This window comes from Loxodonta africana, chromosome 10 (assembly GCF_030014295.1).
Source record: "Loxodonta africana isolate mLoxAfr1 chromosome 10, mLoxAfr1.hap2, whole genome shotgun sequence".
NCBI classification, from domain to species: domain Eukaryota; kingdom Metazoa; phylum Chordata; class Mammalia; order Proboscidea; family Elephantidae; genus Loxodonta; species Loxodonta africana.
The window spans coordinates 50964302-50980224 of NC_087351.1; the positions used below are offsets into that span (position 1 = coordinate 50964302).

At 35.1% G+C, this 15923-nt stretch overlaps 1 protein-coding gene across 1 annotated transcript in view; it reads right to left on the bottom strand.

Moving 5' to 3' along the window:
* Positions 1–15923, bottom strand: part of SEC23A (SEC23 homolog A, COPII coat complex component) — a 64909-nt gene that overhangs the window by 1484 nt on the left and 47502 nt on the right. The window contains exons 15-19 of the mRNA XM_003408467.4: positions 13524–13601; positions 11144–11305; positions 9090–9176; positions 7529–7684; positions 4472–4537 (exon numbers count right to left, since the gene is read on the bottom strand). Coding sequence (XP_003408515.1) covers positions 4472–4537; positions 7529–7684; positions 9090–9176; positions 11144–11305; positions 13524–13601 — 549 coding nt within the window. The remainder of the gene's footprint in view (positions 1–4471; positions 4538–7528; positions 7685–9089; positions 9177–11143; positions 11306–13523; positions 13602–15923) is intronic.

The following is a 15923-nucleotide window of genomic DNA, read 5'->3' on the forward strand; positions in this document are numbered from 1 at the left end:
AATCATTTTAAGTAGACTAATGCTTGTGTTCCATATTCAACTTAATCATTAAAATAATAAAGTGATTAACTGGTCTAGAATGTATTAGTGCTTTTATCACTACTAAGGATAAGTCTCCCTAGCTGCTTGTGTCTTTTTTTTTTTTTTTTAAGGAGTAAGTCTCCCTAGTTGCTGTTTACTAAAATAAAATCCCAGTTGTATATATTTTAACAGAAATGACAGTTGGATGGATGTGATTTTGTATATACTTTTTCAACTAACTATGCTTATCAGTTTTCAACTCATTTTAGCTGATATCTGTGGGTTTTAAGCAATTAACAACTGTTAGGAAAAACCCCCAATTTCTATTTTAACAAAAAATGTGTTGGCAGAATGATACCAGTAATCCAACCTATTAATAATAAAACTTTACCGTAGCCAAAAAAAGCTTTTTTAGAAGATTTCATATCAGTATTTAAAATCTTTTATTCGATAATCAAATTCGTATTTATTTATAAATATAAAAACATCTAAAACCGGGAAATTATTTTTCAGAAAAGATCAGGAAGTTAAGTGACAAATATGGGTAAGAATTTATAATTCTTGTGGTTCTGGTCATGCCATAACCTCTGCAAAATGAAGGAAAATGAATTTTATCATGTTTTTAGATGCTAATTCAAAAGCACTCAAAAAACTTAATTACAAAGGGAAGCAACAGCACTGGGATTAAGAGCATAGAGTCTGGAGTCAGACCGCCTGGGCTCAAATCCTGGCCCTGCCACTTATTACCTATGTCATTTTTAGGAAGTTATTTAACCTCTTTCTTAATTTCCTCATCTGTAAAATAAGGATAATAACAGGACCTATCTCACACACTTGCTGTAATGATTTTTGTTATTGTTAGGTGCCACTGAGTTGGCTCTGACTCACAGTAACAGAACAAAGCATTGCCTGGTCCTACACCATCCTCACAATGGTTGCTGTCTGAGCTGCAGCCACTGTGTCAATCTATCTCACTGAGGGCCTCCATCTTTTTCAGTGATCCTCTACCAAGCATGATGTTCTCCTCCAGAGATTGAGTTAAATTGTGTAAAACAATTAGAATGATACCTGGCACACACTGTAGGCACCCAAAATGTTTTTAGTTACTTTTATTATTACTTCTTTTGAAAAATCTATTATAAAATTAATACTGAAATACTTTTCATGAGCCTACATCCATCGTCATCATATACGTTTTCCATCTCAATTCACCTAATCCCAGATCCATTTCTCCCAATCAAGACAAAATAGATAGCAATTTCTAATTTCTATACTTATTAGATCTTATTTGAAATTATAAATTTACAGCTTATTTGGAATTATAAACACTAATACTCAAATCAATTTTATCAAAAATTAGTAGCTGGTTAATCTCAACTTTTTAAATGGGCCCTTTTTCTCTTTGAACTATATCCAGGATTAGGCAGAGAGGTCCAAGCTTTTCACCATTTAGAATATGAAGCCTCTAGCAGCGTGCCACAGAAGCCATGTGGCAGTGGTGCCCTCTTCAGACCATGCAAGGATATTATTTATCACTAGGTACTTGATTTTTGATAAAAAGAAAACAAGATATCAAGAGTCTATCATTTTGCTTAACAACCAAGTATATTCCCTAAATTGCAATAATCAAATTAGCTCAGTGATCAAAAATTCATATTCTGGAGTCAGACTTGCCTGGGTTCAGATCTGGACTCCGCCACCACTTAGCCATGTTACTGTAGGTACGTTAACTTCCATAAGCCTCAGTTTCCTCTTCTGAGGAATAGGGTTAACGGTACCCATCTCACAGGACTTTTTTTTTAACAATTACATGAGACTGCACAAAAAGCTCGGCACACAGACTAAAATATAGTAGGGATTCAATTTGTTATCACCTTTATGATTACTACCTATAAAAATGTTAACATAATTTCTCTTACAAAATCATAGGTCAAGAAAGGCCTTAGTACTCATCTTGTTTATGCCCCTAACAACCCTATTTACAGGCAGTAATAACTAAACTTCAGAGTTATCTCTCCTATTTTAAAATCTTCATGAGACTTTTTCCCATTGACAACACTGAAAACTAATAGCCAACATTTCCTCAGCATTACTGTGCATACACATAAAACTCTGTCAACAGGGAGGGTAAGGCAAAGCGAAGTTAAGTAACTTGCTGAGGGATGCACGGTCAGCAGGTGAGGGAATGAGAGTCTATCAGACTGGCACCAGAGTCTGCATTCTCAACTACCACCCCCTAATAATGCCTCTCCATATTTCACAACTCACCAAGTTCTTCATAAGTCTACCAACTTCATCTCCATGTTGAAGTTTAAACCTCCCCAAACAAGGAATAACTAGCTACTACTTCCCATGAGGAAACCCTGGTGGCATATTGGTTAGGCACTACGTCTGCTAACCAAAAGTTTGGCAATTTGAATCCACCAGGCACTCCTTGGAAACTATGGGGCAGCTCTACTCTGTCCTATAAGGTCACAATGAGTCGGAATCAACTCAACAGCAACGAGTTTGGATTTTTTGGTTTATTTCCCATGAATGAAACCACGAAACATGATTTTAAAAGTTTAAATGCAGAAATTGAGCCAGAGAGGGACATGTTTTATTTGGTCTGCATGATACTTCTTTATGCTGAATTATGTGAATGGCAACAATCAGCAAAAGAAAAGTGGTTGCCCCCTTTAGACAAGAAGTTGTATACTCTCTCCATAAATCCTAGTTCACCATGGGTGTACTGTTTGTTGGCACTGAGGATGTCAGTTTTTCTCACACCCAGCCAGCTTCACTCATTTGTTACTTACCTGACATCTACAGGCATTTGATGTATGACCCCTGACAAATACTACTGTAAAGCACTCTTTAACCTTCCCTTCTGCATACTGATCAATCATTATTTCCTTGAACTTTATTTATTTGTATTACTTTTTCTATCCTCTTACAATTTTCTTCATTTCTTAACTACCTCTAAATTCCTCTGAAGTTTATGGATAGAGAACCAAAACCAATAATACTTAATTGCCTCAAGTCAAATATAATGGAAAAGCTGATTTGTGGTACATTCTATACTCTAAACCTCAACGTCACAGTATTAAATCTGGCTTTTTGTCCTCCCACCCCTAGCAAGGGGTCTGGTTCACCCGCTGGAGGGTAACGAATGATATTTATACCTATATATATTATATGAACATAAATTTTTTCTCTCATACGTCCTATGTACCCTTCCTATACCACAAAAGATTAAGCTTCTTTCCTTGCTATAAACGTTCCCAACTTTCAGACCTTGGGTTTACCTATAGATGTAAAACCTTCTTAACTCCTTCTCACCTCCACAGACCTCCCATGCTCTTAATCTCAGCTTGCCTGTGTAGATCTATTATATTCAATATGTGCTATGTTTAAGGAAAGCCAAAACTGAAAACTACAAAAGTCTTGCCCTCAAGGAATTTATAATCTAACGGAGAAATAACTGCCATAAGAAAGGGATGGAAAAAAGGGATGAAGGGGTAGGCATGTTACATAAATACAGTCACGCAATCATAGGAAAGGTTTCATGAAGCCAGTGGACTTTGACCTGAGCCTTGAGGGATGGTTAGAAAGTGTCTACATGGAAACATGTTCGGTGTATTCAAAGTACAGCAAGAGACTCTATTTGGCTAAAAGAAATAAGAAGTAGCTAAACGTGGAACAAGGTTCTTTTTTTTATTTTGTTTTTTTTATCCTCTACCTAGAATTCCATCCCCCATATAATTTTCAATTTTGAAATAATCATCATCCTTTAAAGTAACTGTCTCCTCTTCCTGGTTTCTCTTCTGATCATATATCCTCTCCTGCTGCCACCACGTGACCTCTTCTCTTCCTCTTCTAACTCCCTATAAGGCACATTTTCCATTCTGACTTGTATTTTAATTATTTAGGTATATAGCTTATCTCTATTACTAGACTGTAAGTTCTTCAAAGGCAGGGATGATCACTGTGTATTCTGCAATTCCAATACAGAGTCCTACACATATTGGACACTTAATAAATGTTGATATATTACACCAAGAGGCAGGCCTTCTACCAAATTAAAATATATCAGTAATGATTGCTAGGCCTCCTGCCTCTGCTCGATTATATTCCCTAGCCTCTCCTGGTTTACCATGGCCTTTTATGGTTCATAGCCTGGCATTAAGCTTAAACCATCGCTTCCTATTTTATATTATATGCTTTATTGCTTTTTGTCTCAAGGGTGTAGTGCTAAACTTGGAATATAAAGGGGCTCTATTTCATATGATCACCTTTTTATTCTCTATGGTGCCACCAAATTACTAATTCTATTTTCTACTCTTATTTTTTCATTACTTTTCCAACAGATATCATCACTAAATACACAGGAAAAAAATATAGCTCTCACTTTAACAACAACTATAAATACATGAAGAAATAATTTCCAAGATCCGCTATTTACACATACCTGTCCCCAGGCATACATATTATTATGAGTCTGTGAAGGGTTGACTTTTGAAAGCAGGAAACGAGCCTTAAAAGCAACAAAGAAATAACGTTATCCATCAAAAACAGATTTAGTCAATATAAGCTAAATGAATACATTTATGCCATCTAAAATCAATTTTCCTTAAAGGGTTTTGGTAAAATTATTTTACTATAACTTTTAAAAATATGAACTAAACTTTGAAGCATGTACCCACATATTTGTTACAAATAAATAACAAATGAACTTTTTTCCAATTATAAATATTCATAATAATAATGAATTATTGAGTTCAAAACAACACATAAAAATTACGTGTGCAACAATCACGTCAAAGTTAGTGTGAAATTTACTAAACACTTAATCTGAAATATCATGGGAAGTTCAGGATTTCAAATAATGATAAAAATAAAAACCATGAATGCCTCCTTTGCCATGAGGCCAGAAGAACTGGATGGTGCCAACTACTATTACTGAACATTTTTGATCAAAGATTCTATAGCAGAATCCTGATCAAAAGGGGGAAAATACATAACAGAATTTCAAATTCTCATGGACTCCAGACTTTCTGGAGCCCTGGTAGCTGGATGAATCCCGAAACTATTGCCCTGAGGTATCATTAAACCACAAACCAAAAATATCCCCTTAAGTGTTCTTAAAATCAAATAATTATTTAGCTTAACTAATAAAAAAATGTCTGTCTTGAGCATTATGCTCTTTTAAGAACTATCTACATGAGGTCAAAGTGACAACAGAACTCATCCCCCAAGACTATAGCCCTAAGTCATTCTTTTGAACTAGATCTGAAACCATTGCCAGAGACCACCCTCCAGCCAAACCATAGACAGGCCCATAAAATAAACAAGTAAGCCTGAAAGGAATGTGTTCCTTTGAACAATCAATTATATGAGATCAAAAGGGCAACATTTGCCCAAAAGCAAGAACGAGGCAGGATGGGGTAGAAAATTAGGATGAAAGGAAAACAGGGAACCTAGGGCAGAAAGGGGAAAGTGCTGACACATTGTGGGGAATGGAACCAATGTCATGGAACACATTATGTACAAGCTATCAAATGGGAAACCAATTTGCTCTGTAAACTTTCACCTAATTCATGATAAAAAATTAAAAAAAAAAGTAACAACAGAACTCAAAAGATTAGATAGGAACCTTAGGGAGCAGTAAGTTTTTATTAATGGAGGAGAAACAACTCAGAAAAGGAGAGTGAGAATGGTTGTAAAGCTCAAAGAATGTAATCAAATGTCACTGAATTGTACAAGTAGAAACTACTGAATTGGTGTATGTTTTGCTGTATATATTCTCAACAACAACAAAATAAAAAATTTAAAAAGTAAATAAAAACCATGAAAACATCCATATTGTTTTAAGCAATGACTCAAACTTTTTTAAACTGCAGGCTACTTCCACAAGACAAACTTCTCCAGCATTTCACCCATATACCCACTACAGCTTTGTTATTACAAAATAATTGAACTAGAATAAAAGAGGAAAATAGCACTGGACGTGGTGAGACATCAGTGGGAGAACCAGTCATAAATTATTATTTCATACTGGAAAAACATAAGCAGCCATATCTTCTAAAATTTACTACCATACCAAATTTTTTTCTACTCTCCAAGTAAGCAGTTTAGCAGAACAGTCATGAGTACTGGCTCTGGAGTCAGAACCTCTGGATTCAGATTCCAGCTCCTCCATTTACTGCGTTTCCTTGGCCAAGATGCTTAACCTAAGTCTCAGTTTTATTATCTATTAAATGGACATAACAATAGGACTTTTGGATCAAATGAGATAAGGCATATAAAGTGCTAAATACAAGCTTTGCAAGCTTTCAATAAACTATAGCTCCTAAATGGAAACCCTGGTGGCACAGTAGTTAAGAGCTACGTGCTAACCAAAACATTGGCAGTTCGAATCTACCAGGTGCTCCTTGAAAACTCTATGGGACAGTTCTACTCTGTCCTACAGGGTCACTATGAGTCAGAATTGACTTGACAGCAACAGGTTTGAATTTTTTTTTCCCCTATTATAAATATAGTAAAATCCTAATAATAATTGCTGTCATTTCTCAATAACACTTACTGATATTTGCTATCTACTATGGAGCCCTACTATGGCACAGTGGTTAAGCGTTTGGTTGCTAACCAAAAGGTGAGCAGTTCAAATCCACTAGCCACTCCTTGGAAACTCTACAGGGCTGTTCTATTCTGTCCTATAGGGTCACTACGAGTCACAACTGACTCGATGGCAATGGGTATGGTTTGATTGTTTTTATGTAATACTATGCTTGGAAATAGGAATACAGCAATAAATACAACATGATCTCTGCCTTCAGGGAGCAGGTGAAATAAATTTTTAAAATTTAGAATTAACTTATTAAACTGATAAAAATTACAAGGAAGCAGTAGAGTGTTATAACAGTGTATAGTAAGGGGACCTAACCTGGACCATAGCCCAGTGGCGCAAATCAGGATACCAGGACGTGCTGGAATATGAAAATTTCCACCACCTTCTGCAAGCACAGGTCCAAAAGGGCTGCATGTGCATATGTATGTCTTATTTAATCCTCATAATTCTAAAAACCACCAAGTCTGGCTTGTTTCGTACTATCCCATTACATGACAATTTACTTTCTAGAAAACTGGATTGACGGAATCAGGAAAATAGAAAAAAATTATGTTACCACAAACTTAACATACTTTACCAGTAAAAAGACAGTTTTAAGAACAGTACACAAAATCATTTCCCAAGCTGTTCATCAATTCTTGGTCAGCTGAAGCTGGCATAGCACCATAATGCCATCCCAGCTCTGTTCTTAGAAATGGCTAGAGGTAGAATATGGGAGAAACTGCCAGCATAGGCAATTAATCAATAATCTTACTGTTGTGACCTCGAAGCTACTGCAAAAAGCAAGCACTGGGTACCTTCTCTTGCCCTTCTCCTTCCTTTGCCTTGTGAAGCAGTAAGAAGACAAATAAGACACCTCACTGCAAACCTATCAGCATACAAACAAACACCACTTACTTGGCTGCCCCCATGTTCAGTGTCGATGTATCTTGGCATTGGGAATCTGGAGTGAAGGATCTCCTGTGCATCATCCACTGGGGCTTGCAGAAGGTGGCGGAAATTTTCATATTCCGGCATGTCCTGGTATCCTGACTTGCGCCACTGGGCTATGGTCTAATTTTAAAACAAAGGAATTAGTATTTTTAATTTCTTGCCCATCCAAAAATTTTAAAAGAAAGCTTTTTCAAAGGAAGCAACAAATAAGAAAACTATAAATATATCTTAATTTTTAAAGTTATGAGTACAAATTCAGTAGAGAAATCATTTTTAAGTAAACAAATGCAAAATTAGGATAATTCTAAGAGAAAAAAAATATTAATTAAGTCAGAAAAAATCTAAAACACTATGTTTATCAAATTAACATTAACCAAAAACTATATACCTAAGCTTAAGATAAATGAGGGGCATTTGTATTACAAAAGACTTCCCAGAGATTTCAAAATTGATGATCTACTATTATGAAGTCTTTACCAACAGAGTTACATTCTGGCGAGACATAGAAACATAAAAAGTGTAACAATAACAGCAATAACATTATAAGGTTAATATGCCTGTAGGAGAGCATCTGCATCAATTTGTTTACTAAGTAAATGGCTCCAAAAACCAAGTAATTTAATCAACATAAATTTAAGGCTGTCTTGGTTTCTAAATTAACTTAATTAATCAACATACATTCTGTATAACTTTATATCTCTGTATTTAATAAAGGATAAAGTCATATCCATTTCTGACTTTCCCTTTAAGCACTTAACAGGCTTATTAGCAGAAGCTACCATATCATAGGTATTATTCTTTAAGATGTTTAATCTTAAAAAGTAAAGAGCATTAGAAATTGGTATCAAAAAAAAAATAATAATCATTAAATATTTCTAAAGTCTTAGATAATATTAGCTAAAAGGATGTTCTGACTAACACCTGTGTTATCGCGACACAAATCTAAAATCATTTACAAGTAAAGCAAGTAGAAAAATTTGTACAAGCTACTAAAATACTAGAATATAAGGCTGGGTAAGGGTCCATGAAAGAAGAACCTCTGTCTCTTCCAAAGTACCCAGAGTACAGAGCTTTTATACACAGAGGAAGTGTTAAATATTGGCTGAGTGAATAAATGCAAGACTAAATAGAGTTCTGATAAATATCTGGATTAAAACCATAATGGCTACTTAAAGACAGGCTTTTCCCATCTCAATGCCTTCATGTAAAAATCCAAAAGCATGATAGCGTAAGCAGAAGTAATGAGTGTATATGTACATTTCAGTGTTCCTGCTTTCACAACACTATGCTTTGTGTGAAATCCATCTGTTTAATCATGTGTGGACAAAAGGGCAAAATAATGACAGGTTGGTCAACTGCAAATGAAGCCTAAAAACTTGTGGTAGGAGGAAGCACATTACATATACTGTGTAAAAACAGAAATCAAAGCTTATCACAGACAAAACACCAGCCAAATAGTAGAGGAGAAAAAATTTGCATAATAAAAAGACTTCACTGTAGTGCTTTAAATGCTGTAGAATCTTACCTCACCATGATAAATCAAAATCTGGAAGAAGGTGTCCATGAGAAGAATACGATCTGCAAGAATGCTGCTGCTATCAAGAAGAACAGGCTAACGTGAAGAAAACAACGAGAAAGGGGAAAGCAGGAGAAATAAATTAGTTACTTTAAAAATATCTGATAGATCTCTCCAGGGTACTTTTAAATTTTAAATTTGTATTTTACTACCTAAAATCCTTTGTTAATTTTCACAGTACATTTTAACTTAAGTTTTAAGAAATCTCTGCATGAAGTAACAAACAAGTAAAAAATAAAGAGTAAAATCAAAAGGAAATAAAGGATGATTCCTAAGCCTGATGGTGACACAGTGACACCACCGATTGGGATGGGAAAGGCTTGGGATAGAGCAAACTTAGAGCAGGTAGAAAAATAAATAGTTCTGGATATGGAATTAAAAGATACAGCCTGGACCAAAGATATAAATTTGGAAATCACATGCATAAAGATGGCATTTAAACCTATGGAATTAGAGTGCAACACTTAGGGAGAGAGAAGAGGCCCGAAGATTGAGCCTCAGAGCATGTCAACATTTTGAAGTCAGAAAGGGGTACCCTCAAAAAAAAAGAGACCGAGAAAGAGTAGTCAGTAAGGACAAGGAAAACCAGGTACATGTAGTATATGTCATAAAAGCCTAGAGAAAAACATTTTCAAGGCAAGAGTCGCTGCTAGGTAAATGCTGTTGACAGCACTGTCAAGATACAGGACGTTGGTGGCCTTGGCAAAAGTTATTTTAGTATAACGACAGGGATAAAAGTCTGATGTAGGCTGAGAAGAGAATGTGAGGTAAAAAAGTACAGGTAACAACTTGCATGAGTTTAGCTGTGACAGGGAACAGAGAAATGGGTTGGCAAATAAACAAAACCTGAGGCCAAGGTTTTGTTGTGTTATTTTATTTTGTTTTTAACAAGAGTGCTCTTAAGGACTGTGATGTTCATGAGAATGATCCAGAGGGAGAAACTGATGATGCAGAACAGAAAGAGGGTATAACTTCCAGAGCAAAGTCTTAAGAAAATGAAACTAATGGGATTCAGAGATTAAATGGGAAGGTTACAACTTGATAGGAGCAGGCACTGTGGATATAGGATTCCAATTTTTTCCTAAACACTACTCTACATTTTCAGATGTCTACAATCTATGTTACTTTGAAATAAGGGTTATTTCTAAAGCTTTCTTTTCTGATTCAAAATACAAGAACAAAATACATAGCTAGATCTAAATATTTTTTGAAAAGTATATTTTTCAAGAAAAGTAGAAATGATACATAACAAAATCACAGTAACAAAATAACATATTATCCACTATTTTACAAAACAGGGAATAAAGGCATTATGAGGGATCATAATCAATAGATACTATTAAATTGTCTCTTTATACTGACCTTTCTAAAAGTACTATCTTCAAATACAGTCATTACATATTTTAAGTGGTAAAGCAGACAATTTTAAATACAGAAAAATTTTTTAAAATATTTATTTGGATACAGGTTAAAGTGGGAGAGTTTGCTAAGAAGGCTAGGTAGATAAGTTTATCACTCTCCTAAGTATATGTCTTCATAACTGACTAATGTTTACAAAACACCAGAGAAAAATGGAGATTATATTAAAGTAAGGGACACTAAACTCTGGGATAAGCTGTAGGCTAAATAATCATCATCGCTCTGGACACTGTTAGAGATGAAAAGATATCATAAACCCTAGAGGATTTGATCAACCGCCTGCGTGAAAGCAAACAATTAGACAAAATGATCTAACAGTCCCTTCCACCTTTTTTTTTTTTTTTTTTAATGATTTTCCTATTATGGCCTAGCATGGTATATGGAATATAGTAAGCACTCATAAATACTTTTTGAATGAATACATGAATAGCTAAAGACCACCATTATTTTAATTAAGGTCTTTTATACTTAAAAAAAAAAAATACTTAGTAAGTACATTTCAAAAACATTTAGTTGGCTTCACTTGTTTAATGCCACACATCGCAGTAACTAAAAAAAGTGTGTTTTTTTCCTTCCCCTTTTACCTCTGGTGGGCCACTGAAAGAATACGCATAGAGAATGGGCTGAATCATGATCAGAGACTGGGTCAGGTCTTGGCGCATAAAATGGTGACGGTAGTAAGAACTCTCATCTGGGCTATTATTAAAAACTTGCAAGAAAGGCGATCTTCTTAAATGAAACATGAACTGTAAGATAAAACACGAGAGGTACCTTTTACTGATTTTAATTTTGCAACAGGAATTTATTATCACAGAAAGCATTTGATTACAACCATTAACAATACAACAAAACAGCAAGGTATAGTAAGAGCATTCTAAATTATAGTCCTCAGAAAGGAATCTTATGCACGATATTTACCTGCTACTTAAAAATATAAAAAGTAATTTAATAAAATTTTTTAAAATTGAAAAAAGAGGGGGAAAACTAGAATAAGGACAAAAATATCTTGGCTATAAGACAGGATTGTGAAAATCCCCTGCTCAAATCTAAATTATTCAGAGGCTGACGGCAAGCACTAAATTATCAGTTTTCTTTGTTTTTATTCCTCATCACTCTGGCTATAGCTGTAGGCTTTTTTAATACTCACTTTTTTTTTTTTACCACCACTTGAAGACTCTAAGAGAACTTAAAAACAGATTAACAGATTTTCTACTTTTGTATAGCACTGAGAAGGGTCTGCACTGGTTTTAAAAAGGATTTTATATACGCCCGTTTGAGTCTTAATATTTAATTTCTGCCCTATCCCTAAAAAACATTTTCCAGACTTTGTTTTATTACTTTCTACTCTCACTTTCCCCCTCCACCAACTCCTCATACAAGATATCAAAAAAGGGTGGAGTTAGACCTGACTAAAAGACAGCTACTCTTGGTCTTTGACAGGGTAAACAACAGGATCAGTCCCAAGTAAAGTATTCCCACTAGTCTTTCAGTCACTCTCTTAACTTCCTCCCAACCCTCAGGATCACTCAGCAGCTCTCTCCCAACACATGCCATTCACTGAAGCTCTCCTCCCTTTTCTTTAGTGATCCATTAACTCATTAAGAGGCTCTCTCAGCCCTTATCACTTCAAGCCATTTCTGTTTATTCACAGGAATGTCTAACTGGTAAACTTTTAGATAAATATTTTGGAGATGAAGATCTCCTTTAACTTTAGTCTGTGCTCCCTTCTAGAAGCTCTTTAGTCCCTACTTCCAGTAAAAAGGAAAAGGTGGAATCCCCAAATCTCTCAAGATCTAGAAACCTAAAGAGAAGGCTTAGAGTAGGGAGAGATAAGAAGGAAAGGAAAGTGAGGAGAATTTAGTCACATACTTAGGCAAACACTCTCACATCCTTTCCAATAGGTTTCTGCTACAAAGATAAGGTCTGAAAATTCCCAAAACAGAGAAAAGGGTTTTGCATGTCTTCAGATAAATGGGCCCTAATATCAGAGTAACTACATCTTTTCCTGATCCCATAAAACCCCAACATGGGTTGGGAGACATCTCCTTCTATGAGCAGGTTTCTAAGTTACTAATGAATAAAAAATTTTCATAGAGCAACTCTGAAAAAGCTGAAACTTTAGATAAATAGTTTTTGGGGACAAAAATTCAAATTTCTACGTCTCAATATCACTCAACCTTTCAGGCTGAAATGCCACCTTCTCTATAAAGGTGTATCAAATCATCCATTTGGAAGCATTCCTTTAAATTTTGTATATCTCTCACACAGAGACTTAAAAAGTCTCTCTTTCTCACTTTCCACTGTATTGTTTATATATATTTTAGAACTCACCCTTCAGACTGTGAGCTCCTTCAAAGTGGGGTCCATGTCAGTCATCTTTATCCTCCTAAAATTCCTTGCACATAGTACTCAACTGAGTAGACATTATCTCTGAAACTCATTATATAATTTAACAACCTCAACCTTTAAGAACAGCTATCAAATTGACAGATAAAGGGACAAATGCCACTGCCTCAGAAGAAAAAAGTTCTGTATAGGTAAATCAAATTAGCTTCTTTTCTATTTATCTGGTATGTCTCCATAAAATGATTGTCAGGTGATGAGACCACGCTGTAAGACTTGGTAATTAGACTCCCATATATCAGATGGAATTGTAATTAGACTCCCATATATCAGATGGAAAGCAAACCTGCCTTACACCTAACTCTATTCCACAGTAAGGCTCCGGTATAAATTTCTATTCACCACAAATAAATGGCTATTTGCAAGGTCAATATAAAAATACTATACACTTTTCGCTGACTACTCACAATGCAATATAAACTCTCACAAAACTTACCTAACCAAAAGAAAGCCCAATTCAACATGTCTTGTAAGATGAGTAATGAAAGAACAAGAAAAGTGAAGCCCACTACTACTGGCACCAGCAGTAAGAAAAGAACATGGGCTTTTTATCTCACTCACCTGTGGATAAAGGGAGAAAGTTTCTGAAAATCTGAAGGAACTTGGATCATCTTTGTGATACTCTCCAAATTTCTGACACTGCATAAAATAAGATGTGTTAGTAGTATATTTCTTGGCATAAGAGCTAAAACTGTTACTTATATGTATTCTATTTATAAAAATAGAGGCATAGTTGATATAGGATAAAATTGGAATTTTATGAAGTTACTTACCAAAAGACTGATTACAACCAAAGAAATACATTTGAAATTCAGAAGCAAACAATACATGGCACCAGTGCAATAACAACTCACTTTAAAAAGTTTAGACTTTTTTTTTAACTCTCTCTGACGGCAAATAAAGGGCTCTTAGATAATGACTGAAAGAGTCATGCCACTTAAGACTCTACCTAAGAAAGAAAATAGCCAACTGACAGAAAGATGTACTCTAATAGTGACTACAAAAGCGAGTTGCTGGCACAAAATTTTGTACAGTGGAAACAATACAAAAAAGAAGGAAGAGCTGAGGAGAAGAACACCAGAAGAGACAAACAGGAAATCTGGTAAGCAAAGAAGAAACACACAAAGGCAGAAATTAGAAGGAAATAAGGCGAGGGAGACACATACACTGGCAACAGACAACACCTGTAGGAGAACAGGACAGAAGGCATCTAGAGAATTACGTGGGATAATCCATGGGAGAAAGTGCCTAACACTACAGTTACTATGCACTCAATAAAGTTAGCTTCCTTTCCTTTTTCTTGACTATTATCTCTGCCCTGAAAAGTGTGTATAGTACTTAGGCAACTGGTCTACTTCTGCCAATGTTTATCACAGTAATTGTACATGAAACGAGGACAAAAACAAGTAAAATTATAAGCAAAAATAACAAAAGATTCACTGCCACAAGTGGTGCAGGACTGCTGCTGACTAGAATATTTACCTGTATATACTTTATGTATTTACCTGGGTCTTACAGAGCACAGAAAAAGACATAACAGGTTTGATCATATTTTTGGCTTTCATGAAAAATCATTTTAGAACCACAGTCATCCAAGGATAGAAAAGCTAGACAGTTGTAGAGCTAATCCTCAGAAAATAGACCTTGCGTTTGGGAAGGACAGTGTTGCTGTCTTCATGACCCCTGATATTACTTTACTGGTGAAACATGGATTAAGATAATAATCTTTGATGTCTAATGCAACAACCACTAGCCACATGTAACAATCTAAAGTAATTAAATTAAAAATCCAGTTCCTCAGTCGCACTAGGCATATATCAAGTGCTCAACAGCCACATGCAGAAAGAAGCTACCATAATAGACAGCACAGATTATAGAATATTTCCAGCATTGCAGAAAGCTCTCCCGGACAGTGCTGACCTAGACTATGAAATACACTTGAAAAGATCTAGAATATCAAATGCATTGAAAAGATTTTCTGAAAAAGGCAGTATGTCAGTAATAATTCAGAATTATCAATCATAATATTAAATATATACATTTTAAACTGTGCCTAAAATTCTGTCAAAATAAAGCATCAGACAGACCTGGTATGATTATAGTTAAATGAGGGTAACAAAAAAATTGTTAACTTGTGTGCCCAGGTATAAATAAACCAGAGATGTCTCAGAGGCTATCTCAGAGTGAGACTCATCTGATACTTACATCCAAAAGTTTTCTTTTACTGTGAACATTTTTTGTGTGTTATTAAATACTCTCTTCATTTTTAATGGCTGACTAGCATTCCACTATACTGAAAATACAGCTATCTTAACCAATTCCATATTCCATTTACATTTGTCCTATTATATCCTTAGGATAAATTCCTAGAATTTCTGAGTAAAAGGTCATTTTTAAGCTTTTGCTATATGCTACCAACTGCCTTCTATATATAAGGTCATACAGATGTTGTATAAAGGTTGCACAGATTCACACACCAAACCTGCAAGCAATAAAGTTGTCCACTTCCCTGAACGCTAGCCAACTCTGGTTTTTCTAAGCCTTACTGGTCTGACAGGTAAAAACTATTGTCTTATTCTCTAACTTTGATTATAACCAAGACTGATAGCTTTTTCATGTTTACTGGTCACCTGCATTGCTTCTTTTGTCCTTGTTCATGACCTTTGCCCTTTTTTTGCCCAAATCTGATTTGTCAGAGCTCATATAAAATTTTCACTGAAATACATAACACAAATGTTGTCATTAAATTCTGCTTATGGTATTTCTACCACACACAATGTTTGTTTCAATTTTTACGTAATGAAATCTTTTAATATTTTCTTCAATGACTCCTGCCTTTGATTCCATGTTTAAAAAAAAAAAATACTTCCCCACCCAGAGGTTAAATATATATTAACCTATATTTTGATACAGTCTATATTTTGCATAACCTATACACATACGCAGATTTCTAATCTTTGG